The 27,906-nt window shown below is 68.2% G+C and overlaps 9 protein-coding genes across 9 annotated transcripts; 2 read left to right on the plus strand and 7 right to left on the minus strand.

The window, feature by feature from the left end:
* Nucleotides 1–68: 68 nt before the first annotated feature.
* Nucleotides 69–2,006, minus strand: RHOBADRAFT_53693 (uncharacterized protein; the record flags this gene model as incomplete). The annotated part of the gene is made up of 6 exons (XM_018416963.1): nucleotides 1,687–2,006; nucleotides 1,595–1,621; nucleotides 1,425–1,501; nucleotides 796–1,346; nucleotides 612–715; nucleotides 69–543 (listed from the first exon to the last, which is right to left on the minus strand). Coding segments are annotated over exons 1-6 (1,542 nt in total), but the record flags the coding sequence as incomplete, so codon positions are not given.
* Nucleotides 2,007–2,262: 256 nt separating this feature from the next.
* On the minus strand, nucleotides 2,263–3,353 carry RHOBADRAFT_66480 (uncharacterized protein). The gene is made up of 7 exons (XM_018418978.1): nucleotides 3,202–3,353; nucleotides 3,088–3,114; nucleotides 2,991–3,028; nucleotides 2,727–2,881; nucleotides 2,613–2,640; nucleotides 2,525–2,540; nucleotides 2,263–2,417 (listed from the first exon to the last, which is right to left on the minus strand). Exons 1-7 carry the CDS (start codon nucleotides 3,232–3,234, stop codon nucleotides 2,367–2,369), a joined length of 348 nt encoding a protein of 115 aa, XP_018270795.1. The 5' UTR covers nucleotides 3,235–3,353; the 3' UTR covers nucleotides 2,263–2,366.
* Nucleotides 3,354–3,516: 163 nt separating this feature from the next.
* Nucleotides 3,517–6,033, minus strand: RHOBADRAFT_66481 (uncharacterized protein). Its single transcript, XM_018418979.1, has 6 exons — nucleotides 5,924–6,033; nucleotides 4,722–5,812; nucleotides 4,453–4,593; nucleotides 4,140–4,287; nucleotides 3,927–4,001; nucleotides 3,517–3,841 (listed from the first exon to the last, which is right to left on the minus strand). The coding sequence occupies exons 1-6, from the start codon at nucleotides 5,933–5,935 to the stop codon at nucleotides 3,758–3,760; spliced, it is 1,551 nt and encodes a 516-aa protein (XP_018270796.1). The 5' UTR covers nucleotides 5,936–6,033; the 3' UTR covers nucleotides 3,517–3,757.
* Nucleotides 6,034–8,381: 2,348 nt separating this feature from the next.
* Nucleotides 8,382–13,736, plus strand: RHOBADRAFT_36677 (uncharacterized protein). The gene is made up of 11 exons (XM_018413373.1): nucleotides 8,382–8,394; nucleotides 8,474–8,611; nucleotides 8,693–9,860; nucleotides 9,935–10,444; nucleotides 10,543–11,012; nucleotides 11,086–11,413; nucleotides 11,487–12,109; nucleotides 12,200–12,483; nucleotides 12,564–13,227; nucleotides 13,322–13,448; nucleotides 13,521–13,736. Exons 2-11 carry the CDS (start codon nucleotides 8,589–8,591, stop codon nucleotides 13,671–13,673), a joined length of 4,350 nt encoding a protein of 1,449 aa, XP_018270797.1. The 5' UTR covers nucleotides 8,382–8,394; nucleotides 8,474–8,588; the 3' UTR covers nucleotides 13,674–13,736.
* Nucleotides 13,737–14,861: 1,125 nt separating this feature from the next.
* On the plus strand, nucleotides 14,862–16,302 carry RHOBADRAFT_36681 (uncharacterized protein; the record flags this gene model as incomplete). The annotated part of the gene is made up of 3 exons (XM_018413374.1): nucleotides 14,862–15,300; nucleotides 15,368–15,988; nucleotides 16,061–16,302. Coding segments are annotated over 3 exons (1,302 nt in total), but the record flags the coding sequence as incomplete, so codon positions are not given.
* Nucleotides 16,303–19,375: 3,073 nt separating this feature from the next.
* RHOBADRAFT_53698 (uncharacterized protein) lies at nucleotides 19,376–21,968 on the minus strand (the record flags this gene model as incomplete). Its single annotated transcript, XM_018416964.1, has 10 exons — nucleotides 19,376–19,435; nucleotides 19,504–19,602; nucleotides 19,665–19,814; nucleotides 19,898–20,179; nucleotides 20,298–20,556; nucleotides 20,689–20,987; nucleotides 21,194–21,275; nucleotides 21,433–21,589; nucleotides 21,667–21,685; nucleotides 21,813–21,968. The coding sequence occupies 10 exons, from the start codon at nucleotides 21,966–21,968 to the stop codon at nucleotides 19,376–19,378; spliced, it is 1,563 nt and encodes a 520-aa protein (XP_018270799.1).
* A 678-nt stretch (nucleotides 21,969–22,646) lies between these two features.
* On the minus strand, nucleotides 22,647–23,656 carry RHOBADRAFT_65076 (uncharacterized protein; the record flags this gene model as incomplete). Its single annotated transcript, XM_018418644.1, has 4 exons — nucleotides 22,647–22,779; nucleotides 22,895–23,214; nucleotides 23,297–23,466; nucleotides 23,593–23,656. Coding segments are annotated over 4 exons (627 nt in total), but the record flags the coding sequence as incomplete, so codon positions are not given.
* A 310-nt stretch (nucleotides 23,657–23,966) lies between these two features.
* On the minus strand, nucleotides 23,967–25,431 carry RHOBADRAFT_48511 (uncharacterized protein; the record flags this gene model as incomplete). The annotated part of the gene is made up of 4 exons (XM_018415145.1): nucleotides 23,967–24,093; nucleotides 24,192–24,329; nucleotides 24,434–25,065; nucleotides 25,143–25,431. The coding sequence occupies 4 exons, from the start codon at nucleotides 25,429–25,431 to the stop codon at nucleotides 24,061–24,063; spliced, it is 1,092 nt and encodes a 363-aa protein (XP_018270801.1). The 3' UTR covers nucleotides 23,967–24,060.
* A 575-nt stretch (nucleotides 25,432–26,006) lies between these two features.
* On the minus strand, nucleotides 26,007–27,623 carry RHOBADRAFT_36688 (uncharacterized protein). Its single transcript, XM_018413375.1, has 8 exons — nucleotides 27,617–27,623; nucleotides 27,364–27,542; nucleotides 27,242–27,297; nucleotides 27,007–27,162; nucleotides 26,849–26,925; nucleotides 26,661–26,768; nucleotides 26,260–26,553; nucleotides 26,007–26,138 (listed from the first exon to the last, which is right to left on the minus strand). Coding segments are annotated over exons 1-8 (960 nt in total). The 5' UTR covers nucleotides 27,618–27,623; the 3' UTR covers nucleotides 26,007–26,049.
* Between the last annotated feature and the right edge of the window lie 283 nt (nucleotides 27,624–27,906).

The following is a 27,906-nucleotide window of genomic DNA, read 5'->3' on the forward strand; positions in this document are numbered from 1 at the left end:
CAACACCGTTTCGGCGGATCGAGCCACCCACGAGTCGAATCTCGAGAGAGAGAGAGAGTGGGACGCACCGGTGCCGTCAAAGTACTCGTACAGGTCCTCGTCGGTGATGCACACGGGCAGGCTCAGGTAGGCGGCGATGCGGGCGTCCGATTCGAACAGGGTCGGGCCGACTCTCAACTTGGTCGCCTGCACCTCGTCGTACGACAGGTCGGACGCGTGCTGCATGTCGCGAAACAGGCCGATGGCGGTGCGCAGGAAGAACCTGGCCGTGACCGGGTGCACCTCGGCGAGCATGAGCATCTGGACGAACGCGACGAGCGTCTGGAGGTTGCGCGCGCTCGGGACCTGGAGAATGTCCATCTTGGAGCACAGGTCGGTCGCGCGCTTGACGATGGCGCGCCACGCGTTCTCGCGCCGGACACCGGCCGACAGGACGAGGTCGAGCGACGCGCGGCCGTTCTCGATGTCGGGGCCGGCGATGCCGAGCAGGGCGCTGTGCGGCGAGGCGCGCGCTCCGAGCGACGTGAGGATGCCGACGACGACCTGCACAGGTAGGTCGACTCGTCAGACTCGGCGCTCGAGTGACTGAGCGAGCGAGAGAAGGGGCGCACCTGGCTCGCGAGGTCGAGCTGGTCGATGTTCTCCTTGAGGTACTGGATCTCGCGGTTGAAGATGTGGAAGGCCGGCAGGTGGAAGCAGCACGAGTGCATCGACGCTGCGGGACGCAGGACGAGACGTCAGGACTCGCGGCGTGAGAGAGAGAGAGCGGGCGAGAGAGAGAGAGGGACGACGAACCGTCGATGAGGTGGATCTGAAGCGACGACGCCATGGTTGGCTGCGCGAGGCGCCAGTCGCTCGAGCTCTGGCCCAGGTTGGACGCCCGGAGGAACTTCTCCCACAGGTCGGCGAACCCTCGCTCGCCCGTACCGCCCTCGTCCTCGTCGTGCGCCCGCCGCGGTTCCCGCCCGTCCAGGTCCCCCTCGCGCCCCGCTCTCCTCCTCGCGTACCCGCTCGCGCCGTCCCCTCCCGCCGCCGCCGAGAGCCGCAGGGCCCCGGCGCCGCCCACGTCCGCCGCGCCCCCCGGCCCGCCCCGGTGCCGCACGAGCGCCTGGTGGTGCTGCAAGTCGCTGAGCGCGCGCTGCGAGTGGTACGGGTCGTACGGCATGGGCGGGCGCATCGGGTACGGGAGGGCGCTCGGCGCGTAGGTAGCGGCGCCGGCGTGGGAGCGCGACGAGGGCATGGGCCCGGCGAACGAGGCGTGCGGCGTCGGCGGGGCGGTGAGGCCCGAGGGGGGCGAGATGAGACCGTCCTCGTCCGAGGGCGGGACCCAGGTCGGACGCAGGGCGCTGTGAGGGCGTTGCGCTGTCAGTGAGGGGCGGGAGGTGGGGAAGAGAGCGAACGAGAAGAGGGAGGGGTGCACGCACATCGAGATGTCGTCGCCGTAGTCGCACAGCTCTTTGCGCTTGGTGCACCGCGAGCATTCCGGGTACCGACGGTCGCACTGTAGGCGGCGAGGAACGAGGTCAGCGAGGGTTGCTTTCCCAGGTGGGGAGGGCAAGCCAAGAGAAGCGGGCGAGCGACGACTCGCCTTGACCTTGCGCAGGCGGCAGTTTGCGCACGACTGTGGGTCGCAAGGCAGGGTCAGTCCGAGGTTCTCTGGACGAGGCAAGAGAGAGCTGGGCGCACCTTTGCGGTGACCTTTACGAGCTGCGTCCCTCGGACGAGTTGATCGGGCAGAGCAGACGCGGCGAGGCCGGGTCCGACGGCCGGGACGAGGATGGAGCCGCCTGGTGCAAGGTGGGCTGCTGCATCGAGTGCAAGTTGGGCGGCCCAGTCGACTGGGGCGAGCGGGAGCTGGCTGGTGGAAGCGATCGGCTGGAGGAGATGAGGAGGCGGCGGCTGGACGGGGAGCGGCAGGGGCTGCTGCTGCGGCGGCTGTTGAGGGTAGTTGTACTGCTGGTGGTGCTGCTGCAGGTACGGGTCGTAGCCGTCCATGCTGGTGTGTGAGCTGCGGGCGCGAGAGAGACTTGGAGCGAGGCGGGGCTTGAACGGACCCGAGGGATCCTCACACCGCACCCAAGGTGCTTCTTGCTGGCTCTCCTTCTGACTCTCTCTGTCGATCAGGTACCGAACAGCGAAACCCTCGCGAACGAGATTGAAACGCGCGCCGAGAAGACGAGCGAAGCACCGACGGTCGACCAGGTGGCTGGACCCTCGAGTTGGCTCGAGCGCGCTCCCACGACAGCGACACCTCCCCTCTCTCTCTCGCTCTGTCGACGCCCCGACGCACGACTCACGGAAACGTCGGTTGCCCCTGCCGCCCCTGCCTCGGTACAGACCTCCCTCTCCTCGCGCGCGCAAACCGTCTAGTGCGCGTTGAGCGCCGCGTCCTTCTCGGCCTGGGTGAACATGCGAGGCTGTGGACAAGAGACAGAGTGAGCAGCCAGACTCTCTACTCGTAGCACGGCGGGGGCAACGGCGAAGCGCCGCCTCGCGCTCGCGCAGAGGAAGGAGCCCGGCTCACCGGAATGTTGCGCTCCCTGTGGACGAGGGAAGGGGGCAGGGTCAGCTCACGTGGTCCCGGAAGAGATGTCGAGAGAGCAGAGACGCACCACTTGGTTCCGTCCGGGAACATTGCGGCTGCAGCGAGAGAGGGGGACGAGGGCGAGGTCAGCCCGCGCTCAGAGCGAGACAAGGCGAGGGAGAGAGAGAGGGGGGGGACGCACGCCGGTACGGATCCGGGTGCGAGAACTTGTGCACCTCCTTCTCGGCCTCGTTGAGCAAGGCGGCGACCGCTCGCGGGTCGCGCACGTCGCGGTTGCGCTCAAACTGGGCGCGGATCTCGATCGCCTTGTTGCGCCACAGGTCGCGGCGCACGTACCTGCGAGGTGGCGAGGCCGGACGGGTCGTGCGTGTCAGCTGGGCGTGCGTGGGGGCGTGTGGTGGGGAGAGAGAGAGGGGGCAGGAGGGGGAGGGGGAGCGAGGCGAACCAGTCGAGGGCTCCCTTCAACGCCCGGCGGTACAGGTGCTGCGTGGGCGGCTAGAGTGAGCTCCTGTGTACCTGTCGGTGCGGGAGAGGAGACGCACCATGACATAGCGGCGGTGGGCCTGGGACTGCACAACCCGGTCGGCGATGGGAGGACGAGGAGGGTCGCGACGGGTCAGTGGGGGCCGCACGGACAGGCGGGCGAGGGGACGCACAAAGGGCGAGACTACTGCTGCGGTCGACGGCATCGCTGTTGGGCCGGGAGAGGTGGAGCGAGCGAGCAAGTCGCTCCGTCTCGTCCTCCTCCTCGTCGTCTCGCGACCGGCGTCGGCCCTCCCCACGAGAGGACCGTTGGGCCAGCGCAACGCGGGCTCGGAAACCTGTACGGCGCAGCGCGCCACCCTCTCGGCCGTCCGGTCCACTTTCTGCGCTCGCTCTCTCTCCTCGGCGCGGACCCTCAGCCAGACCGAGAGTTGCTCTCCTCCTGCGAGTCCAGCTCGACCAAGGCCCGCTCTCGCAGAAGATCTAAGTGAGGGAAATCGAGTACTAGTACATGCGATGCGCAACGGCCTACAAGGGTGAGAGGGGGAGGGAGGGAAGAAGAAGAACCGAGCGCGCAGTCGAGCGGCGCTCGACCGCCGACCCGAGGTCGAGCGCTTCGGTCGCCGGCCCCTCAAGTGTGGACAACGAGGAAGAGGGGGCGCGAGGGAGGAAAAGTGCGGGAGAGGACGCCGAGAAAGAGGAGGGGTGACAGGAACGGGCGCAGGCAGATCATGCCTTTGCCGCCTTTGCCGCCTTTGCCAGCTTCTTGGCCTCCTTGAGCTTCTTCTTCTCCTCCTTGGACAGCTCCTCGCCCTGTCGACCGCGAGAGGCAAGGGTCAGCGACTCTCGCTCGTGCGACGAGGGAGAGGGGAGGGGAGAGCGAGGGAGGGAGACGCACATCCTCGCCCTTCTTGCTCTTCTTCGACTTCTTCGGCGACTCGTCCTCGTCCATGGCAGCCTCCGACTTGCGCTTCTGTTGGCGGGGGAGAGAGAGAAAAGAGTCAATCACTCGCGCTCGCATCGTGACGCAGGAGAAGGCGAACCGTGCGCGGGCCCTCGACCCGCACGCCGGGTCGCCACGAGAGACACAGGGGAGCGCGAGGGGACGCACCTTCTTCTTCTCCTTCTTGTCCGCGGGCGCCGACGCCGCCTCGTCGACGTCCATCTTGGCCTCGGCCGCGCCGCCCTCGACCTCGACGCCGTTCTCGGCGTTCTCGGCCTTGACCATGGCAAGCGCACGCAGCATGGCGTCGGCGTTCCTGTGCGCGAGGACAAGGAGGAGGGTCAGGACGCTGTACTCGTGTCGAGCCAGCAGGCGCGCCAGAGCGAGGAGCGCCGGGTTCTCAACCCGACGCTGTCTGCCTAGAGCTGCCGCTCTCCACGCCACTCGCGCCCAAGGCCGAGAGAGGGAGCGAGAGACGCACTTGGTCGGGTTCGAGCCGTTCTCGTAGAACGAGAGGCGCTCCTCGACCTGGTCGCGCAGGACCTGGCCGAACTTGGTCGTCGGCTGGTCGGCGAAGCAGTCGATGCGCGACGCGATCGAGCACTTGTTGGCGAGGAAGCGACTGCGTACCGAGGGGAGGACACGACAGGGTCAGTGTCCGTACTGCGGGAGGACGGGCCAAGGGAAAAAGGGGGCGAGTGGGCGCGCAGAAGGGGACGTGGGAGGAACGGCAAAGAGGGAGGGACGCACCTGATGCGACCCTTGTTCTTGGCGCCGGCGCGGCCGATGAAGGTCGAGTGGTAGATCAAGCCGTACTTGGGCGTGTTGCCCTTGGTCTTGAGGGCGCGGAACAGGGCCTTTTCGGCGCCGAGGATCTGGACCGTCGACGCCGGGTACTTGGACAGGTTGGTGAGCGAACCGGCGTGCGAGATCAGGCGCGCGCCGACCGTGTCGCCGATGAGGGCGGCCAGGTTGGGTGCGACGACGCCCATCTTGTCCGACAGGTAGGCCTGGAGGCTCTTGCGGTAGTCGTACAGGTGGATGACGCGCGTCGCAAAGTTCTTGATGTTGAGGTGGTCGACCTCGGAGATGTCGGTGCCCATCGAGGCGCGCGAGGCGTCGAGGATGTTGCGCGCGAGCGTGTCGTTGTTGTCGAGGAGCTCGGCGAGGGGCTCGAGGATGTCGTCGTCGAGCTGGGCCTTGTCGCCGAGGAGGCGGCACACCTTGGCGTACTGGTAGTTGTCGGGCACGACGCGCACGAGCTCGGGGAAGTGCCACCCGTACCACTCGCGGACGCGCATCGCGAACGTGTTGACGTCCTTGTCGAGCTGGTCGAGGAGCGCAATGGCCTGGATGATCATGTTGTCCGAGCGATTGACGTTGAACTTGACCTTGGCGCGCGAGTAGGCGTGGCCGAGGCCGAGCTGGGAGCGCTTGGTGTCGCCCTGCTCGAGGCCGGCGAGGAGCTTCTCCTGGTGGAGGCGGATGCCGCGCAGGACCTCGAGCGTGCGGTCGCTCGCGTCGCACTCGATGGCGAGGGTCGCCTTGATCGACGACGCGAGGCCGCGCTCCTCGACGCCGAGGACGACGCCGGCCTTCTTGGCGAGGTTGAGCTCGAGGAGGCCGTGGAGGAACTCGTGCACGACGCCCTCGGACACGTCGTTGGCGACCTCGAGGGCGTGGGCGGCGTCTACAAAGGGCACGAACGACACGAGCTTGACCATCTTGGCGAACTTGGCGACGTCGTCGACAGAGTCCTGGACCGACTTGACCGACTTGCCAATCTCCTCGGCGAACTCGCTCGTAAAGACGGCGAGGCCCGTCGCGCACTCGAACAAGAGCTGTTGTGGGTGAGGTCGGTCAGCCTCGGGTGGGCGCGGGTGCGGTGTGGAGAGCGGGCGAGGTTGCTGATGAGGAGGGGGAAGGGGAGGGGGAGGAGAGGGAGGGCTCACATGAGTGGCCATGGCTCTGGGGGCGCGGGCTGGGTCTTGAAGCGGGAGGCTGCGGTGCGGGTAGACCTCGTAGACTGCTCACAGCAAGCCTCGAGGGAGCAGCAGACGGCGAGCGGGTCGAGGAGAGGGAGCCGCCCGTGGTGAGCTTTCTCGTCGACCAAGAACCGAGTCTCACCCTCTCGGCTCGCTCCTACACGAGCCCGACTGGTCTAGAGAGCTGTGCAAGGTCGTCATTGCCCGCCTCCAAGTGCTCGAGCGAGACCAGCCGAGAGCGAGAGCGACTCGCCTCCCCGTCGCACCGCTTGTCCGCACCGCTCGTCCGCACTGTCCTCCTCCCCCTCGACCTCGCGCAGTGACCGAGAGCGCGCTCCCGCCTCGTACGACCTCGCCATGAGCGATCCCGACGCGCTTTCGTCACCACCGCCCCTCGCGCCCCCAGTGCCGTCCTCCCCACTTGGCCACGACGAGCTCCCTCCCGCTCCCGCCTCGCCGCAGCCAGAGCACGCCGCCAACCTCGACGACCTCGAAGCACCCCCCGTCATCGACCTCGTCGAGCCCCAGCACGCCCCGGACGACGCCGACCGCGCAACCGACCCCGAACCTGCGCCAAGCAGCACCCTCATCGCCGAGGACTCGACCACGGCGCCTGCGAGCGGCGCAGACGACGGCGCAGCACTCGATGTAGCTCCTGCCGCCGACCACGGCGCGTCGCCCCCCTCTCCAGACCGCGCACGCGCCGACCACACCGCCGAGGTCGAGCCCGACCACTCGGCCCCCGACGCGTCCGAGCCAGAGCAGCCAGGCGGCGACGACGAGCCCGCCGCCCCTCCTGTTGAGCTCTCGGACTCGGTGTCCGCGCCTGCGCCCGAGGGCGACGGCGACGGCGTGTTCGAGGACGTGAGCCTGTCGCGCGCCCCGTCCGTCGTGCCCGCCGTGCGCTCTCTCCGCGAGGAGGTCCACCGCGACGCGGCCGAGCTCCACGCCGACACGCCCATGGTGCAGGCGAGCGCGCACGATGACGGCGCACCCGCGCCCGACGACCTCGAGCCGCTCCCGGCCTCGGCGGCGGCGCCCGAGCCTGCGCCTGCACCGGCCGCTCCCGCACCAGCACCCACGTCTGCGCCCACGCCGTCCGCCGCATCGACCTCGGCCCCGTCGAGCAGCCAGGCCCCTGCACCGCCGGCCGCGTCGTCGTCGAGCCCGCGCCCAGCCGACTCGAAGCCGCGCCGCGAGTCGCTCGCGTCCGTCACGACCGTGTCGGCGCCCGGTTCGTCGCACCTCGTGTCGGGCATCCTCATCGTGTCGTCGCTCGAGTCGATCGCGGCCACCAAGGAGGCCAAGCGCCACAAGCCGCTCAAGGACGCGCTCGACCGCGCCCTCGAGGCGCTGCGCTCGCCCGCGCAGCCGTCGACGCCCGGCCTGAGCGGCGCCGCCGCCGCCGCCGCGTCGACGACGATCGACCCGCACGTCGTGTTTGCGCCGCTGCGCCTCGCGTGCGAGACGCGGTCGCTCCCCGTCATGATCACGGCCCTCGACTGCCTCGGCAAGCTCGTGTCGTACGACTTCTTCGTCGAGCAGCACGACCCGGACGCGCCGCAGCTCGCACTCGGCCGCGACGACGACAACGTGTCGCTCGTTGGCGGTGCGGCGGGCGCGGGCCCGGGAGCGTCGCAGGTCAACCTCGAGGCGTTGCCGCTCGCCGACCAGATCACGTCGACCGTGTGCGACTGCTTCTCGCCGTCGCCGTCCAACTCGTCGTCGTCCTCCTCGTCATCCTCGTCGACCTCGGCCGCGACGACTCAGCACGACACGCTCCTCCTGCGCCTCCTGTCGTGCCTCCTCTCCCTCATCCTCTCGTCGTCCCTCCCCGTCCACCAGTCGGCCCTCCTCAAGGCCGTCCGCACCGTGTACAACGTCTTCCTCCTCGGTCGCGCCGGCACCGTCCAGACGGTGGCCCAGGCGACCCTCGGCCAGATCGTCGGCGGCGTCTTTGGCCGCGTCACGCTCGACGCCGACACGCTCCGCGCCGCGGCCGGCGCGACGACCGGAGCAGGGCACGTCGGCGCGTCGTCGACGGCGACGGCGGGGCAGGGCGGCGCGAGCGTCGGGCTCGGGCTCGGCGCCGCTGGCGGTGGGTCGGGCGCGACGCCCGGGCCGAGCAGGAGCGCGAGCCGGACCGACCTGACGAGCGTCGTCGAGGAGGAGGATGCGGCGCCGGCTCCCGTCGAAGCGGGCGCGGACGGCGGCGGCGCGGCGGGCGACGAGGCGACCGAGGCGGCCGAGCCGACGCCGCGCGTGCCCCAGGACGGCATGGAGCCGCCGCCTGATGCCACCTCGGCTGCCGAGGGCGACGAGCGCGAGGCGGGCGCGACGCACGAGGGCGAGGGCGCGACGCCGCGAGTGTCGGTGACGCAGGACGGCGAGGACCGAGGCGCGCTCGAGGGCCAGGGCCAGGGCGAGAAGATCACGAGGTGCGTCGGCGAGCTTTCTCTGCGTCTGTGCCACGACTCTGTCGTACGGATGCTCACCTCGCTCTCATGCGTCGCACAGGGAGAACCTCGCGCGCCTGAACGGCACGCCGATCCAGCCGTCCAACGTCGTGTCGACCAACGACCTGCGCATCAAGGACGCCTTCCTCGTCTTCCGGGCGCTCTGCAAGCTCTCGATGAAGCCGCTCGGGACCGACAGGTGCGCCCCCTCTCTCGCTCTCGTCGTCCGCTCGGACCCCTGGGCCGTCGCTCACCTCGAAACTGTCCTTCTCTCTCGCAGCGAGCGCGACCTCAAGTCGCCGGCGATGCGCTCCAAGCTCCTGTCGCTGCACCTCATCCTCACGGTCCTCAACAACCACATGCCCTTGTTCACCGACCCGCACGTCGCCATCATCTCGTCGACCTCGCGCGAGCGCACGCCGTTCCTGACGGCCGTCAAGCAGTACCTGTGCCTCGCCCTGTCGCGCAACGCCGTGTCGCCCGTCATCCAGGTGTTTGAGCTGTCGTGCGAGGTCTTCTCGCGCATGCTGAGCGGCATGCGGCAGCGCCTCAAGAAGGAGATCGAGGTCCTCCTCAACGAGATCTTCCTGCCCATCCTCGAGATGCGCAACTCGACCGTGCGCCAAAAGTCGCTCCTCCTCGCCGCGTTTGCGCGCCTCGCCCAGGACCCGCAGGCGCTCGTCGACATCTACCTCAACTACGACTGCGACCGGTCGTCGCTCGACAACATCTACGAGCGCCTCCTCAACGTCGTCTCTAAGCTCGGCACGACCTACTTCCCGCCCTCGACGCCCAAGCCCAACGAGCCCGTCCTGTCGGCCCTCGCGCCCTCGGCGTCGCCGTTCCCCCTCGCCGCCACGTCCCTCTTTGACGACTCGCGCTTCACCGACCCGGCCTTTGTCGGCACGCCGCCCGAGGCCCACATCAAGCGCCAGAGCCTCGAGTGCCTCGTCACCGTCCTGCGCTCGCTCGTGTCCTGGGCAGGGCGCGGCGCCGGTGCGACGAGCGGCTCGGCGGTCCCGCCTACGCCCTACAACGGCACCTCGGCGCGCCAGAGCGAGGACGGCGGCGCCGAGCCCCGCATGAGCGAGGCCGACGGCGCCGCGAACGGCGGCGGCGGCGGCGGCGAGCGCACGCCGGCCCTGTCGTCGTCCATGTCGTCGACGGCCCTGAACGGCGGCGCCGGCGGCCGCAGCAGCACGAGCGGCGCCAACACGCCCGACGTGTCGGCGCCGGACGACCCGTCGCGGTTCGAGAACGCCAAGCTGCGCAAGACGACGCTCCTCGAGGGCATCAAGAAGTTCAACTTCAAGCCCAAGCGCGGCGTCGCGTTCCTCGTCGAGCACGGCTTCATCCGGTCGACCGAGCCCAAGGACATTGCGCGCTTCCTGCTCCAGGCCGACGGGCTCGACAAGGCGCAGATCGGCGAGTACCTCGGCGAGGGGTGCGTCCACCTGTGCCCTCCTCTTTTCCCTCTCGACGAGGCGGTCCCTGACTCTTCTCCTCCCCGCCCTGCAGCGAGCCCGAGAACATTGCGGCCATGCACGCGTTCGTCGACTACATGGAGTTTACGTCGATGCGGTTCGTCGACGCGCTGCGCATGTTCCTCCAGTCGTTCCGCCTGCCCGGCGAGGCGCAGAAGATCGACCGCTACATGCTCAAGTTCGCCGAGCGGTACACGGCGGGCAACCCGGGCACGTTTGCCAACGCCGACACGGCCTACATCCTCGCCTTCTCGGTCATTCTCCTCAACACGGACGCCCACAATCCGCAGGTCAAGAAGCCGATGACGCAGGCCGAGTTCATCCGCAACAACCGCGGCATCGACGACGGCAAGGACCTCGACGAGCAGTTCCTCGTCGAGATCTACGACGAGATCAACGCCAACGAGATCCGCATGAAGGACGAGGTCGAGGCGGCTGGTCCGCAGGCCCCGGCCGCAGGCCTCGCCGGCACGATCGCGTCCGTCGGCCGCGACTTTCAGCGCGAGGCGTACCTGTGGCAGTCCGAGACCATGGTCAGCAAGACCGAGGTGCGTCCCTGTTCCCCCTTGCCGTCGTCGCCGTCGTCGTCCTCGTCAAGGAGAGCCCGTCGAGCTCACTCTCTCGTCCTCTTTCCTTCCCCCTGCAGGCCCTGTTCCGCACGCTCGTCCGAGGTCAACGACGCGGCGGTCGCGCGAGCGACGAGTACTACTCGGCGTCGCACGCCGAGCACGTCAAGCCCATGTTCGAGGTGGCGTGGATGCCTATCCTCGCCGGCATCTCGGGCCCGCTCCAGGACTCGGACGACCTCGAGCTCATCGGCCTCGCCCTCGAAGGCTTCAAACAGGCGATCAAGATCGTGTGCCTGTTCGACCTCGAGCTCGAGCGCAACGCGTTCGTCACGACCCTGTCCAAGTTCACGTTCCTCAACAACTTTGGCGAGATGCGGCCCAAGAACGTCGAGTGCATCAAGACGCTCCTCGACGTCGCCATGGTCGACGGCAACTACCTCAAGGGCAGCTGGCGCGACGTCGTCACGTGCGTCAGCCAGCTCGAGCGGTTCCAGCTCATCGCCCAGGGCGTCGACTCGCAGGCCCTCCCTGAACTCGGCCGCAAGCCGTGCGTCCCTCACGTTCCCTCTTTACCTTCCTCGGACATTGACTGACTCGGCGAGGGATGTCTGCGCGTGCAGGTCGACGGGCGGCAAGCGGCGCTCGACCGTCACCAAGCGCACCAACCGTCCGACCGACGAGGTCGCGCAAGAGACGAGGTCGCAGCACATCACGATCACGGCCGACATGATCTTCTCCTCGACGCCGCACCTGTCTGGCACCGCCATCGCCGACTTTGTCCAGGCCCTGAGCGACGTGTCGTGGGAGGAGATCCAGTCGTCAGGCCTCGCCGAGCAGCCGCGCGTCTTCTGCCTGCAAAAGCTCGTCGAGATCTGCTACTACAACATGAACCGCATCCGCCTCGAGTGGTCGTCCATGTGGCTCATCATCGGCGAGCACTTTAACCAGGTGCGCCCTCGCTCCTCCCTCTCTGCCCCTTCCCTCGGGCACGCGCTCACCCTCTCCCCCTATCTGCGCGCAGGTCACGTGCCACACCAACGCCAAGGTGTCGTTCCTCGCGCTCGACTCGCTCCGCCAACTCGCGATGCGGTTCCTCGAGAAGGAGGAGCTCGCCCACTTCAAGTTCCAGAAGGACTTCCTCAAGCCGTTCGAGCACGCCATGGTCCACAACACGAACCCGGACGCACGCGACATGGTCCTCCAGTGCCTCCACCAGATGATCCAGTCGCGAGGGCGCAACCTGCGCTCGGGCTGGCGCACCATGTTCGGCGTGTTCGCCGCCGCCGCCAAGGTCCCGACCGAGCGGATCGCCGTCCAGGCGTTCGACATCGTGCAGCGCGTCAACAAGGACAACTTCTCGCAGATCGTCGAGTTTGGCTCGTTCGCCGACCTGACGGTCTGCATCACCGACTTCTGCAAGGTCACCAAGTTCCAGCGCGTGAGCCTCCAGGCGATCGAGCTCCTCAAGTCGCTCGTCCCGATGATGCTCGCGTGCCCCGAGTGCCCGCTCAGCGTCGCGGCCAACGGCGGCAAGCCCGTCGAGGCGACGGCGACCGACGACCCCATGATCCGGTTCTGGTTCCCGCTCCTGTTCGGTTTCTACGACGTCGTCATGAACGGCGAGGACCTCGAGGTCCGCAAGCGGTGCATCCCTGTCTCTCTCTCTCTCTCTGTGTCGCACGGTCGACGTCGTCACCCGGCCGAGCCCTGACCTTTCCTCGCCTCCTCGCGCAGCGCCCTCGACTACCTGTTCGACACGCTCAAGCGCCACGGGTCGACCTTCCCCGCCGAGTTCTGGGACACGATCTGCAAGGAGGTCCTGTTCCCGATCTTTGCCGTCCTGCGGTCGAGGTCGGACGTGTCGCGGTTCTCGACGCAGGAGGACATGAGCGTGTGGCTCTCGACGACCATGATCCAGGCCCTGCGCAACCTCGTCGACCTGTTCACCTTCTACTTTGACGCCCTCGCGCGCATGCTCGACAAGCTCCTCGACCTGTTGAGCGAGTGCATCTGCCAGGGTGCGTCCTCGTCTCCCTTCCCTCCCTCCCTCCTCTCCCCGACTCGTGCCGCGTATTGACACTCTCCTCGTCCCCCACAGAGAACGACACGCTCGCACGGATAGGGACGTCGTGCCTGCAGCAGCTCGTCGAGGACAACATCGACAAGCTGTCGGGCGAGCGGTGGGAGCGCATCGTGTCGACCTTTGCCCAGCTCTTCAAGACGACGACGGCGTACCAGCTGTTCGACCCGACCCTCCTCCTCCCCGAGTCGGCGCACGCCTCGACGCCGACATCGTCGTCGCCATCGTCCACTTTCGCGCCCTTGTCCCCGCCCGTGCCGGCCACGAACGGGAACGGCGCCGAGGAGGGCTCGCCGGTCCCGCCGCCCAAGCCCGGTCCGCCGGTCGACCGCCGTCGCGTGTTCCGCCAGATCATCGTCAAATGCGTCCTGCAGCTCCTCCTCATCGAGACGACGCACGAGCTCCTCCAGAACGAGCGCGTGTACAAGACGATCCCGCCGTCCGAGCTCCTGCGCCTCATGACGGCGCTCGACGAGTCGTACCGGTTCGCGCGCAAGTTCAACGCCGACAAGGACCTGCGCATGGCGCTGTGGAAGGTCGGCTTCATGCGCGACCTGCCCAACCTGTTGCGGCAGGAGAGCACGAGCGCGGCGACGCTCGTCAACGTCCTCCTGCGCATGTACAGCGACGTCCAGCCCGAGCACCTCGAGAAGCGCGCCGAGGTCGTCGACGTCTTTGCGCCGTGCGTCCCACTCTCTCTGCCTCTCTCGCGCTCGTGCTCGAGGAAGGACCTTCGAGACTGACCCGGACCTCTTTTCTCTCCCCTCGCCCGACAGACTCGGCCTCGACGTTCTCGCCAACTACGTGTCGCTCAACCCCGAGACGCAAGCGCGCAACATCACGGCCTGGACGCCTGTCTGCACCGAGATCCTGCAAGGCTTCTGCGCGTTCGAGGACGAGCCCGTGCGTCCCTCCTCCTCCTCATCATTCCTCCCCCCTCGCGACCCCTCACTGATGCGCCTCGTCACGTCGCAGTTCAAGGCGCAGCTCCCGCGGCTGTACCCGCTCGTGACCAACACGCTCGTGCGCGAGTCGGACCCGACGCTGCGCGAGGCGGTGCGCCAGGTGTTTGTCAAGGTCGGCCAGGTGGCGCTCGGCATCACGGGCGGCGAGGGCGAGGAGCAGTAGACGTCTGTGTTTGTGCGTTCGAGGGCGGCGGCGGCGCGTGCTGTATCTGTGTCTCGTTGCCTCGAGCGGTCGTCGACGATGAGGCGGCTTTGGCGGGGCGAGGAGAGCGAGAGAGCGACTCGTCTGCTACTAGCTCTCGAGTGACACAGTCACGCTCTCTGAGCTCATGGTCGCGCGGGCGCTGTCCGAGGCTCGCTCGAGGTTGTCGCCCGACGGCTGTGGGCTCTGTTCCCAGGCTCGAGCGTCTCGCTCGCTCTCGCTGCCTCTCGACAGGCTCGCGGGCAAGCGCAGCAGCTCACTGCGCCTCTTCAGGAGCTACTCGGAGGCGCGCGTCCTCCTCGCTGAGCTCCAACCTCGCCCTCGTCACCTCATCAAGCCTCCACGACTCTGCACCTCCTTCCTCCTCATCCACCCTCGCCAGCGCCCCCTGCGACAGCGTACAGCGCTCAAAAGCCGTTACTAGAGCAGGTGCGCCCCTTCTCTCCATCTCTAGAGGCGGTGGAGGTGGGGTGGGTTGCTCGGCTCGCTCTCTCGACGAGGAGGCGAAGGGGAGCGAGAGATGGGACGGCAGGCACGGCCGCAGCGAGATTGCACCTTGTCGGGTGCATCGCGGCTATCGAGCCCCTCTGGATGGAGCTGGAGCGTTTCCCCCGCCCTCCCCTCCTCCTCCTCTCCTCCTCCTCGTCCTCCCCCACCTTACGACCACCTTCCCGCCTCCTCTCTCGCATCAGCGAGCTCTCGGTCGCTGTACGTTGTCTCGCGCTTGTTGCCGAGTCGTCCCGGCTTGGCCGGAGACGCACACGCGCTCGTGGGGGAATGCGGCGCGGACAAGAGCACGTCCGTCCTTCGACGCCTCGAGGACACCGACCTGATCTCCCCCTTGTCTCCCTCCCGTCCACTCTCGCAGAACCTAGAGCGCAGACGCGGCTCATCATGTCGAGCCAGCCGTCGATGGCCTCGTCCACGGCCTCGACGCCTCACCTTCGAGGACCGGGCACGCCCGTCCTCGGCCTGTCCGCCAACGCCCACTCGTCCCGTCCAGCCGGCCAGGTCAGCAGCGCCGCCGACTTGACGGCCTCGGTCCGCCGCACGTCGGGCCAGCGCCCGCCGCCGCTCGTCGGCTCGAGCGCCACCGTCATCGGCGACGCCGTCTTTGTCTTTGGCGGCCGCCTCGTCCCGACTCGCACCATGGTCGGCACCCTGTACCGCCTCGACCTGCCCACCGGCGAGTGGACGAAGCTGTGGCCTGCCGAGGAGGACGGCGGCGCATCGGCGGCGCAAGGGCCACAGCCGCGCTACTTCCACAGCGCGTGCGCGTGGGGCGACAAGCTCGTCGTCTTTGGCGGCGAGGGCTACGGCGGCGACGACGCGCCCGCAGGCGGCGCGGCAGAGCCCCCGTCGTTGTCGTCCGAGACGGACCCGGCGCACGCGCTGCGCACGCTCGGCGACGTGTGCGTGTGGGACACGGTCGAGGGGCGGTGGCTCGACGGCGAGACTGGGTGCGCCGAGGGCGTCGAGCGGCCGGCGCCGAGGTACGCGCACCTCGGCGTCGTCACGAGCGTCGCGGTCGAGGGCAGGGACAATGCGGTCATGGTCATCATGGGCGGCCAGGACGTCCGCAACACCTGTGCGTCCCCGAGTCTCTCTCTTCCCTCCTCGCCCGAGAGCAACGCCTGACCTTCCCGCGCCCGCAGACCTGCACTCGACCAACACGCTCGACCTCGACTCGATGACCTGGGTCAAGAGCGGCACCTGGGACCGCCACATCGGTACCTACCGCGCCGTCGCCGCCGCACCTCGCTACACCGTGTCGCCCTCCACCTCGACGCCCTCTCCTCTCGCCGACACGTCCGCCTCGCTCGACCCGCTCATCCAGCTCAGCCACTCGACCGTCGTCGACGACGCCGACCCAGAGCCCCTCGTCCTGTACTCGAACTTCAACTTCTCGCAGGTCCGGCGCGACCTCGACCTCCTCGAGTCGCCTTTCACGACCTCGTCGGCGCCGCCCCTGTCGGGCACGTCCCTGTCGTCGTCCATGACGGGCTCGTCCTTCCCTCCCGGCCTGCGGTTCCCGACCGGCGCCATCGTCGGGCGCCACCTCCTCGTGTTCGGCACCTTCCTGTCGGCCGCCGTCAACAACTTCTCGGTGTGGGCGCTCGACCTCGGGCCCGGTGGCGCAAAGGGCGTCAAGGAGCGCATCGCGCGCGGCGACAAGCTCGAGTGGATGCGCATCGACCCGGGCAGCGTCCTCGCGCGCGGCAGCTGGAACCGCGCCGTCGTCTGGAGGAACACGGTCGTCGTCCTCGGTGACCGAGGTGCGTCCCTCTCTCTTTCCCTGCCTTTCTTCGACTTGGTCGAGCAGCCCTGACCCAGCTCGCCATCCACAGAACGCGACATCGCCCTCGACTACGACCACCGCCAGGCCAACTTTACGCACCTCGCCGTCGTCGACCTCGAGTCGTTCGGCATCTACCAGCCGCCGACCCTCCCGCTCCCGCTCGAGGCGCAAGCCCTCGGCCTCTACACCCTGTCGCTCCCGACCCTCGCCGACTTCGAGATCGTCTGCTCGGACGGCAAGCGCCTCGGGTGCTCGCGGCAGGTCCTCGTCGAGCGCTGGCCGTGGTTCAAGGGCAAGCTCGACGAATTTCGCCAACGTGCGTCGGGCGTCCAGGCGGCGCAGCAGAAGCGCGAGGCCGAGTCGGCGTCGGCGGCGACAGCGCCGAGCAGCCCGACCGTGCAGCGCGGCGGCGAGGTCAACGGCGGCGCGAGCTTGTCGCAGGCGCACGGCGCCGACGCGCTGCGCCTCACGCCGCGCACGCTCGAGCTCCCCGAGCGCTCGCCCGTCGTCCAGGCCTACCTCGAGTACCTGCACGCCCTCACGCTGTGCACGCCCCTCCAGCTGCACCGGCCCGTCCTCGCCGCGCTCGTCGTATTTTCCAAGACGTACGGCGACGACGCGCTGCGGGCGTGGTGCGTCCATGCGCTGCACGGCGTGCTCGAGCAGGAGGCGAGCGCCGCGCCGCTCGTCTACGAGGCGGCGACTATTGCCGGCTGCACGGCGTTGCAGATCCGCGCTTTGAGGACGATGCTCGTGCGTCCTCGCCTTATCTTCCTCCTCTCCCCGCACCGAGATCCGACCTGACGCTCCTGTTCGACCGCCCGCAGAGCAGTCCGGCGTTACGGGCTCGTTCGGCGGCCCCTCCTCCCTCGGCGCCCGCTCAAGGTAGGCCCGTCCTCGCCTGAGCCACCACCCTCTCCCTGTCCTTCCTCTTTTGTCGTACACCCCGTCGTTGTGCCCTGCAAAGGACGATCCACATAGACTTGTCGAGCCTTGAGTCGAGCTGCGGCGCTGACTCTTCGTCGCCTCCCTCTCTTTCTCCTAGATTCGACGCACCCGTCCCGAGGCGGCTCGGTCTCGTCGTCGTCGACTTGGACGGCTTCGACAGCGAGCGCTACCTCTACCTCGACGTCCAGGGCGCCTCCTCCGCAAGCTCTGCGTCGGAGCCAGCTCGGCGCGGCCCTCTCGATCCCGACGCGCTCGCCCCTCTTCTCGCCTCGTTCGCCTCGTTCGCCGCACCTTCACGACGCGCCTTCTTCGCCACCGCCGACGTCGCCCCTTCCTGCGCTTCCCGACACGCCCTCGCCGGCCAAGAGCGCTCGTCGCTCGTCGTGCGCGTCCAAGGCGCCGTCCGACGAGGTCGCCGAGCCAACGCCCGACGACGTTCCGCCGCTCCCCGTCCCTCTCTTCTCGCCCTTCCTCTCGCCCGACGTCTCGACGCCGCCTCGCACGCGAGCTCGCCTCGTCAGCACGGCGTCGACGCGCTCGTCCGACGCGGGCTTCTCGGACGCCGGCGGCGCGCACCGCCTGTTCGACAGCGAGTCGGACGCGGCGACGAGCCCGCTCGAGTCGAGCGCCGGGTCCGAGGTCAGCGTCGCCACGGTGGCGACTTCGATCCGGTCGCGCGCGTCGTCGGTCGGCAAGGCGTCGCTCGGCTCGGTTGCGTCGCAGGGCCCGGCGCCGTGGGCCACTCGGCTCGAGACGCAGCTCGAGGAGGACGAGGCTGCGTCTGTCGAGTTCGAGGACGGCGGCGAGGCGGCGACGGCGCCGGTGGCCGCTGTCTTCGCCGACAAGGAGAGGGGCCCGAGCGCCTCGGTCCCGGCTCCGGGGGCGGCAGCGGCGGCGCCCGCCAGCGAGGGTCGCCAGGGCAAGTTCTCGCTCTCGGCGTCGCTCGTGCCCAAGCGGCTCAAGCGGCGGCCGCGCAGCAGCGCCGGCGACGAGGTCGACGGCGGGACGGCCCGGCTCGAGGACGAGCACTGGGCGCCGTCCTTCTTCGACACGGTCAAGGGCGGCAGCGGAACGATGCGCAACCCGCTCTCGACGCGCAAGGCGACCGCCATCACGCGCGAGCTCGTCGACGAGCTCGACATTGGCGCCCTCGCAGCGCCGCAGCCGCTCGTCTCGCCGCCGCTCCTCCCGATGCGCCACCCCGACGATGACGATGGCGAGCGCTTCGTCAGCCCTCGAGCGGCACCACCGCCGTCGTTCGTCGTCTCGTCGGCGCATGGGCTTGGCCCGTCGACGTTCACGTCCTCCGACCCGCCTCGAAGCTCGACCTCGTCGAGCAGCACTCGTCGCCTCTCGCTCGACCCGGGCTCGCTCGCCCTCCCTCGTCTCTTCCACCACGGCGCACGTCCGGCTTCCACGCTGTCGCGCTCGCCCTCGACTCGGTCGTCGGCGTCGTCGAGCGGGTCGGTCGCCATGGACCGCTTCAGGTCCTCGTCGGGCGGCAGCGCGTCCTCGGCCGACGAGGCGGTCACGCCGCTCCTCCCTGCCGGCGCCTTCTCGGCGCCGACTGAGCCCGTCGTCGCCGGCGCGGTCGCGTTCGCGCACGAGGTCACGGCGGCGTCGTTCGGCAACTCGTCGGGCTGGGCCGGTCAGGCGCACGACGGCTCGGCCAAGGTCGCACGAGCAGACGAGGCGGGTCACCTCGACCCGCTCTGCTTCGTGCAACGACATGCCGCCTCGCACTCGAGCGTGTCGCTCGCCGACCCGTCGCTCGCTCGCCCTCCTTCTCTCCCTACCCGGTCCTTCTCCGCCCCGGTCAAGGCCTCCTCTCTCTCTCCTGCGACTCTATCTTCCTCTCCACCCTCCACCTCGTCGTCGAACAAGAAGAAGAAGCCTCTCTCGGCCAAGGAGCAGCGCCACGCGCTCGAGATCTCGGTTGGCACCAAGGTCCTCGAGGCGGCCGGCGCGTCGGCGACCGAGGTCCGGCTTCGCGCGCGCAGCGTCGGGTTCCAGGTGCTCAAGCAGCGCGAGGAGCACGCAAAGAAGCGGGGCGGGGCGGGCAAGGGCGCGGCAGGGCTCGGGCTTTCGGGCGCGCTGGGAGAGTACGTCGGCGGAGAGGCGCTCGGGAGCCGATTCAGTGTGGACTAGCGAGTCCCCTCGTCTGTTGCTGTCAGTATTATGCATCGTCTGTTCGCGTTTCTGTTTCACGGTTTCTCTCGCGAGCTGTCGAGAGCGGCAAGGTGAGGAGGTCCGTGCGAGGTCGACGGCCTTCCCAAGTTCGCGCGTCGGGCTCTTTCTCGCTTCGCGCCTGCGGGAGCTCTCGAGAGGTGCTCTATCGACTCGCTCGACGAGATATGATAATAGTTGCGCTCAGATCTAGCTCCTCAGAACGACGTCTAATCGCTGTTCTCGCTGCTCACGCCTGACGGCCCCGCTGCCGCCACCTGCGCCCAAACACCATCGTCACGGCGACGAGCTGCGTGTGGGACCGAGGAGAGTGAGCTCTAGGCCGCTGAGCCAAAGAGAGGGAGAAGGGCGACGCACGAGGAAGCTGAACGGGCCAGACAGCGCCGCCAAGATGCCCGACGCGCTCACCGAGCCCAGGTCCTCGTACATGATGCCGAGGTAGAATGGCGCGACGAACTGCGTGGCTCGAAGAGTTAGAGAGATCCGAGCGCGGCAGTAGAGGGGGAGAGAGGACGCACGGCGAGAAGCTGCCGGACGAAAGCAACGAAAGGCGGGACGCGGCTTTGCAGGCTTGGTGGCTGAGACTCGGTCACGTAGGCGTAGACGACCGTCGTGACGAGTTGCGAGGCGAATAGAGCGATGGCGACGCCGATCAAGGGGGTCACGTTCTGCGAGAGGGAAGAGAGAAAGAGGAGAAGGTGAGCAGGGGGTCCGAGCGAGGGCGTCGAGGAAGGAGGGGCGAGGGACGCACCCAGACGCCCGCCTTGGTGTTCTGCAGCTGGATGCCAAAGACGAGGATGCCGACGAGCGCGAGGACAAAGCCCGGGAGCGAGAACGGCAGGCGCATCTCGGGCTCGCGGTTGCCGTGCGCGCGCTTCGTCCGCCACGTCATCCACGTGTCGGAACCTCGCCCGGCGATGATCTCGCCCAGGATGGCTCCGACGACGGCTGCGACGAACTGGATACCGGTTTGCTGCGCGTTGAGCTCGTACTTGCGGCCGAGGAGCGCCGGGATCTCAACCGTGAGGAGGACCTGCGGGGCGCCCGACCATGTCAGCGACGAGGTCGTGCTGCGTCGCTTTCGTCGCTCCTCTCGCCCTCGCTTAGACATTGTCGGTCGATACAGGAGTGAAAGAGGAGCGGCGACTCACGTTTGTGTAGCTGAAGACGACGGCGTAGGCGAGGGTCGGGAGGAGGACGGGAAGCGAGAGCGCCATGGTGAAGGGCCGAACGACCTCGAGCGGCAGGCGTGACCAAGGCTCGGCCGACACGCGGTGGAAGGTGAACAGGAGGCGCCAGTACGGCGTCTTGTGCGGGACCGGCTCGGCGAGAGGAGCAGGCGCGCCGGGACCGCCTCGAACGGGACGCTTGAACCCGGCCGTCTCGGGGCCGAGGAACATGTACAGGACACTGTGGGCAGGGCCGAGGGTCAGTGAGGCTCGTCCTGTCGACTCGGGCGGCGAGGGGACGGCACGAGCGATCTGAGAGGGCCCGCTCGGCCCGAGAAGCGCTTGACGAAGTGGAAGAAACAGGAGGACGCACAATTGTCCAAGGTTGATCAACGCCATCAAGTAGAACGTCCATTGCCAGTTGGTGTGGTAGACGAGAGGGCCCATGAGGAGCGGGGCGACAGGCGGTCCGAGCGAGTTGAGGAGGGTCCAGATGCCGATCTTGGCGCCGCGCTCGTGGAGGAAGAACATCTCGCCGACCATCGTGGCGCCGATGCTCTGTGGCGGGCAGAGAAAGATGGCCTGGAAGACACGCGTCGTCATGAGCGCGCCGTAGCTGTGGCAGTAGGCGCCGGCAAAGTGGCAGGCCGCCGAGAGGAGGGCCGAGAGGAGCTGCAGGGAGAGACGGTCGGTCAGTCAGACATCCTGAGATGAGTCGAGAGAAGAAGAGTGCGTAGGAGCGGGAACGAGAAGGGAGAGGGGGACGAGAAGGGAGAGGGGGACGAGAAGGGAGAGGGGGACGAGAAGGGAGAAGGGGACGAGAAGGGAGAAGGGAACGAGGGGAACAAGAGGCAGAAGAGGCTCGCGCGCTGACGCACCAGGACTGGCCGACGGCCGATGCGGTTCGAGACGGGCGCCCAGAGTAGAGGGAAGACGCCGAGGAAGATGATCGGGACGCTCCTGCGAGGTTGGAGGAAGGATTGTCAGTATGAGACTCAGGAGGAGGACAGGTCGCGAGGAGGGAGCGCGAGGAAGGGGGACCGAGGGGCAATTTGGCGGGTCGTGCGTCGAGGGCACAAAGAGAGTGGGCGGGTATCCAAGAGCGAGAGAGACTCACACAAAGTAGGACGCCTGGGTGATAGAGATTCCCCAGTGCTCGGCGAAAGTCTCGAAAGACGGGATGACGGCTGCAGCGCTGAACGCGCCCATCATAGAGTGAAAAGCGACTTGTACGAGTAGGACGTGCTTGCGCCATGACGGCCAGTTGTACGGGTCTGTGCGAGGGGGCGAGAGAGGGGGTCGAGGAGGGTCAGGGCGCGGTTCGGTTCGACGGCGACGGGGCTCGACGCACCGTTCGGGTCGTCGCTGGGCTGTAGGTCGAGAGGAAGATGTTAGTGAGATGCGCTCGTCGGTCGAGAAGGAGTCGCTGGGGATGTCGAGCGCGGGAAGAGGAGGAGGAGGAGGACGAAGAGGAGGTCAAGGCGACGAGGGACGCACCATCGGGACCAGGTCGATGCGCCCATGCCGCGCGAGCACCTTCTCGAGACCGTACGCCGCAACATCCTCGTTGAGCGTCGTCGTCGGCTTGTCCTCCTGTCGGCCGTCGAGCGGCGCCGGCGCCTTCTCGATGTCAGAGTCTCGGCGGACGGTCATGGCGGTACGAGCTTGTGGGTCGGATTGGCGAGCGGCGGGCGGCGAGGCTCGAGAAGAGCAGGTCGAGCGAGGGCAGCGGACGACTCGAGAGCGGGCGACTCGAGCGAGAGCGAGGGGGAAAGCGGAGGAGGAGGACCACAGCTCGGGCTCCGGCTGGGGAAACAAAAGCCGCCCGCCCACGAGGAGGAACCGTCTGCCGGCTCGCCCGGAGCTGGCATCAGCCGCCTGCAGCTCAATTTGGGGCTTGCGCGACCGAGGCGGGCGGTGGAGGCGGAGACCCAGGATCTCGAGGAGCGACGAAGGGGAAGCGCCCGCCGCGCCGCGCGCGAGTGGTGCGGAAGCTCGACAGGCGCTGTAGCAGCTCGCCAAGCACGCAGCGAGCACATTGCGCAGGCAGCGAGCCCCGCTCGAGGCGAGGGAGCGCGTGAGGGCGAGCGCGAAAGTCTGCGAGCCGACGAGCCGCGGCTTGTCTTCGCGGCCGGCGTGGCGTGCAGCACGATCGCGCTCTCGGTCCATGCGACACGGAGAGCGACCGGCGCATCTGATCCGTCGAATCCGCCGACGACGACGGTCCCCAGCCGTCCGACACGCACGGAGCTCTCGCGCTCGAGGACAGCCGGACCTCTCTGCTCTAGTTACAGCTCTCCCGCTCGCTCACGCACTCGTGCGAGACGGACAGAAGGGAGAGAATAGATGCTGGTTGCGGTTAAGGTACACAGACGTCGTGGCGGAGAGCGCTCAGACGGAAGCCGACGGGGACGAGGGCGCCTCGCCCGCCTCCTTCTTGCGCTGCTGCTTCTCGAGAAGCTTCCTGGAAGGTGCAAGACGAGTCAGTACACGTGCGAGGACAACCCTGATCGCCAACGCGCGAGCCGACGACGAGATCTCGACGGTTTTGGACGAGGGTGAGGAAAGGGTCGACGCACCGCCTCGCCTCGAGCACGAGCTTCTCCTTCCTCGCGCGCAAGTTCTGCTCCCTCTGCGACGCGTCGGGCGACCACCCTCCCGCCTTGAGCGGCTCGCCGTCGACCTCCTTGCCCTTGCCCTTGCCCTTGCCCTGGTCGTGGTCGTCGGCGGCCACCTTGGCCTGGAGGCCCATGCGCTTGATGAGCGACGGCGGCGGACCCTGCGCGACGTGTGCCGAGGTCGACGAGCCGCGTGTGGGCGTGACGGGCGTGGGCGTGGCGGGGCGCGCGACGGCGGGGACGGAGCCGTCGGCTGGTGGGGGGAAGTAGGAGGCGGGCGGCTGCAGGGGGACGAGGTTCGCGGTCAGGCTCGCGTGCGCTTTCGCGACAGGCTCAGAGAGGAAGAGGACGGAGCTGGCGTACCTCTGGCAGGCCTCCCTCTCGCAGAGCGCGCTCGACTGCCCTCTCGACGCTGCCGCCGTTGCGCTCGAGCTCCCACCTCGCCGCGCCTTGCGACACGAGCGGAAACACGGCGAGGACCTGGTCGATCGAGGCCTGCGACACTTCTCGACGGCGCGAGCTCGAGGATGAGCCTGCGATGGGGGAGGAGGGACGTGGTCAGCCGAGGGAGCGGCCACCCGGCGGCTGCTCTCGAGCGGCGGGAGTGGCCGGCTCGAGAGCTGCTCAATAAATACGAGGAGTGGGCAGTCCGGAGTCACCGAACACGAGCTTGTACGCGGCGTAGCAGACTCCCGCCGCGACCGCCCAGCCGATTGCCTCGTCCTGCGGCGCGCACACACAGAGGTCAGCGAGGAGGTCGCGCGCTGTAGAGAGAGAGAGAGAGAGGCGGGCGCACCATGGTTCTGCGTCTGGAGGGAATGGTGGGCGAGGTGTGCGAGGGAGGGAGAGGGTTGCCGGGCTCCACTCTGAGCCGGAGATGAGCGAGCGACGAGCGAGCGACGCACCCCTCTCGCGCGCCTGACGAGGCCTTTCGTTCGCCGTCTTCCCAAGCTCGGCGCAGCACGCCGGCGCAGCAAAGGCGGCAGAACGAGGCAAAGCTTTCGCTACCTCTCCTCGACCTCCTCGCCGCGGCGGAGACGACACTGCGCGATGCGATTCCTGCGAGGCCCTTCTAAGTAGCAACTGTACGACCTCCCTCGATCCTCTCCCATCGTTGCCCGTCTCGCTCAGACGATGCCCTTGGCGATGGCGTACTCGGCCTGCGGTCGAGGGAGGCTCGTCAGGGACCCGTACCGAGCACACGCCGCCACGCACGCGTTCTCGTGGCGAGGGGAGAAAAGAGAAAGGCGAGACGCACGTTGATGATCGAGCTCGTCGCGGCGCCAATGTTGACGTTGGAGCTGAGGACGACGAGCTTGAGGTCGAGGACGGGGCATTCTCGGACGCGGCCGACATGCACGTTGGCGCCGTTCTCGTCGTGTCGGTCGAGACGGGGCTGCGGGCGAGAAGATGTGTGTCAGCAAGCGGGCGAGCGAGGAGAGGGCGCCGAGGCGCGAGGAGGGGGGAAAGAGAAGGGGAGAGATGCGGGAGGGGACGGACCTGGGGACGATCGGGTGCCTCGTGGACGACGATGGCCTGCTGCGGCGCCGACGGGCAGCCCATCTTCTGCGCCTCGCAGTAAAAGGCCTTGAGGGCGTCCTTGACCTGCTGCGGGCTCGGCGGCGGGCGGCGCGCGAACCGGATCGACATGCACTCGAGGTGGCCGTCGACGACCGGGACGCGGTTGCAGTGCGCCGACACCTTCATCGGGTGCTTCGAGTGGTAATCAAACTCGGTCATGTCGTCCGACAGGCCGCCGAGGATCTTGGCGAGCTCCCACTCGATCTTCTCCTCCTCCTTGCCGATGTACGGCACGACGTTGTCGAGGATGTCGAGCGAGGGCACGCCCGGGTAGCCCGCGCCCGAAATGGCCTGCATCGTCGTCACCATGACCGTCTCGAGCGGGCCGAACGCCTTTTCGAGCGCGTGCAGCGGGACGACGATGCCCGTCGTCGAGCAGTTGGCGTTGGTGATGATGAAGCCCTTCTTGAGGCCGAGCTGCTGCTTCTGGTGCGGCACGATCGCAAAGTGCGACGGGTTGACGAGCGGCACGCACAGCGGCACGAGCGGGTCGCGGCGGAAGTTGCCCGCGTTCGAGAAGACGGCGTACTCTGCTTTCCGCAGAGCCTCCTCTGCGATGCGACGAGGGGAGCGTCAGATCTCGCTCGTGTCGATGCAAGGTGGAACAAGGAGAGAGTGTGGGACGCACCGACCTCGCCGGCGACATCGCTGTCGAGGCCCGAGAAGACGATCTCGGCGTCGCCAAACTGGTCGGCGTCGCACGAGCGGACGACGAGGTCCTGAACGCCCTTGGGGAGGCGGACGGCCTGCTTCCACTTGACGACGTCCTTGTAGGCCTTGCCCGCCGAGCGCGGCGAGGCGTGCAGCGACGAGATGCGGAAGTACGGGTGCGACGACAAGAGGCAGATGAAGCGCTGGCCGACGGTGCCGGTCGCGCCGGCGATGGCGACCTTGACCTCGCGCTGGGGCTGCGACATGGCTGGCGGTGCGCTGGACGAAGCTAGAGGGGCTCGGTGAACGAGGAAGAACGACGGGGGAGCCCGACGGGAGGTCGAAGAGGAGCGGGAGGTAGGTCTGCAAGCCGGGGACGGGAGAGGGTGGGGATTGGGCAGGGTCAGCTCTGTGACCCGAGTACAGGCGCCACACGCAGCGCAAAAGGGCTCAGGCGGGACGTACAGTGCCGGGACGACGAGGAGACGAAAGTCCGGGGCGGAGGAGGCGACGACGCGAGAAGAACGGCGTCTGGCGAGCTGCGACGACCAGGCAAAGTGATCAGGAGTGTGTGCGAGTGCAGAGGGGCGCAGCACAGCTCACCAGCGAGGTGCGAAGGGGTTGATCGCAGAGATGAGGGCGCCCTCTCCTCGTCGCGAGCTCTTCCGTTGACTCTCGCGGCCTCGAGCACCGTCACGGCTTGCGATGGACTGGCTGTCCAGCTGCGCAGCTCTCGCTCTTGCTCTTGAGACCCCTCGAGCAAGTCTCGCACCGATCCGCCGCGCCGCCCGCTCGCACGGACTCTCTCGCTCCGGCCGCGGCCCCTCGACTCGCACGGCCGCTCGTCGACAGAACCGCCCTCGTTGCAGAGTGCGACACGGCCATCATGCCGACGCCTTCTGCTGGATCTTGAGGCTAAAGTCGACGATGCCGCAGCCCTGGTGGATCGACGAGGTCGAGAGGATGTCGACGTCTGCAGGCAGGCAGAGGAGGCCGTGTCAGTGAGTCGCACGCGCAGATCTTCGTCGCCACGAGCGTCGACCTTGTCGAGGACAGACGCTCGTCGGCAGAGGGAAGGGAGCGGCAGGACGCACCAGGGCACAGGCTCTCCTCCATGTTCTCCTCGGTCAACCCGCCGCTGACCTCGATCAAGCACCGCTTGACGACGCCTCCCTCGCGACCGGCCTCGCCCGTCTCCCTCACCCAGTCCTCCTTGAGCGCCCGCGCCGCGTCGCGGATCCCGTCGGGCGTAAAGTTGTCGAGCATGACGATGTCGGCCCCGGCGGCGATGGCCTCGCGCGCCTCGGCGAGCGACTGGCACTCGACGTGGATGCGCAGGGCGAAACCGGCCGTTGAGCGTGCGGCTTGGACGGCCTGCGTGATCGAGCCTGCGTGCGGCAAAGTGGGCGAGCCGGGGCGAGTCGGAGAGGGGAGAGGACGGGGGAACTTGGTCAGGTGCCGGCGCTTGCGCGAGAGGAGAGACGTAGGGACGCACCCTTGGACCAGATGTGGTTGTCCTTGAGCATGACCATGCTCGACAGGTCGTACCGGTGCGCGTCAACGCCGCCGACAAGCATGCCGTACTTCTCGACCAAGCGGAACCCTGTGTGCGACGCGCCCGTGTCAGGCTCGTGTGCACGCCGCCGAGCAGAACGAGAGCAAGAGAGAGAGAGAGGGACGGACCAGGCGTCGTCTTGCGCGTGCCGGCGATGATGCCGTTCCACCCGAGCTGGCGCGCCTTGACGAGCACTCGCCGCGACCTGCGCGCTCGAGTTCCTGATCAGCGCCCTTTCCGCTGCGCGTCACGCGCCGCTCGCGTCGCAGAGTGAGAGGAGACGCACTTGGCCGCGATCCCGCTGCACCTCGCCATCGTGTTGAGCGCGACCCGCTCGCCGAGCAGGAGGCACCTCGCCGGGCCCTTGACGGTCGCGACCTTGATCTTGGGCGTGTCGGGCGTCGGCGAGACGGCGGCACCTTCTGCTAGGTGCCACTCGACGCTGCAGATAGTGCAAGGGAGAGAGTCAGAAGGTGCCGCGGCTGGACGGCGAGTCGAAGGAGAGGAAGGAGGCGACGCACGTGCAGCCGAGCTGGGCAAAGATCTCGTCGACGAACGGCACACCGGCGAGGACTCCCTGCGCGCATGCCCGCCAGTCTCAGCTCTGTGCCCGTGCGCTGCGAGGGAGGAACGGGGGACGCACCTGGCTCTTGCCCCACAGCGTCGCCTCCTCGAGCGTCTCGCCGACGACGAACCCGCCATAGTCGAACGAGGGCGTGTCTTCTGCGAGCCAGGCCGTGATGATGCTCTTCCACGAGGGCGGCAGGAGGTGCGCGTAGTTGCCGAGCGGAGCGGGGAGCGACGAGGTGGTGGGGGAGGGCACTGCGAGCGCGACAGGCGGGCGGGCCGCGTCAGTCCCCGGTCTGCAGGAGAGCTGAGCAGCTGCGTGGACTCACTGGTGCTGGGCGGCGTCTTGCGAGAGAGTTGAGGGAGCGGGCGCGACCGGCGTTGGCACACGAGAGCGATCGAGAGGCGCCAACTGCGAGAACAAGGAACGGCAGACTCGCTGAAGGCTGCGTTGCACGTACGAGCTACTCAGAAGAAGGCTACCGCGAGCGCAAAAAAGACCTGCGACAGTGCGACGCTCCTCTGCGGCACCGCTCGCGCCCTCACCTCTCTCCTCGCGCCGACCAGCAGCGCCATGCCCGCCTCCCGTCCCGCCCCCAGCGCCCCAGCTCACACCAGC

The sequence above is a fragment of the Rhodotorula graminis genome, assembly GCF_001329695.1.
Source record: "Rhodotorula graminis WP1 unplaced genomic scaffold RHOBAscaffold_7, whole genome shotgun sequence".
NCBI lineage: Eukaryota > Fungi > Basidiomycota > Microbotryomycetes > Sporidiobolales > Sporidiobolaceae > Rhodotorula > Rhodotorula graminis.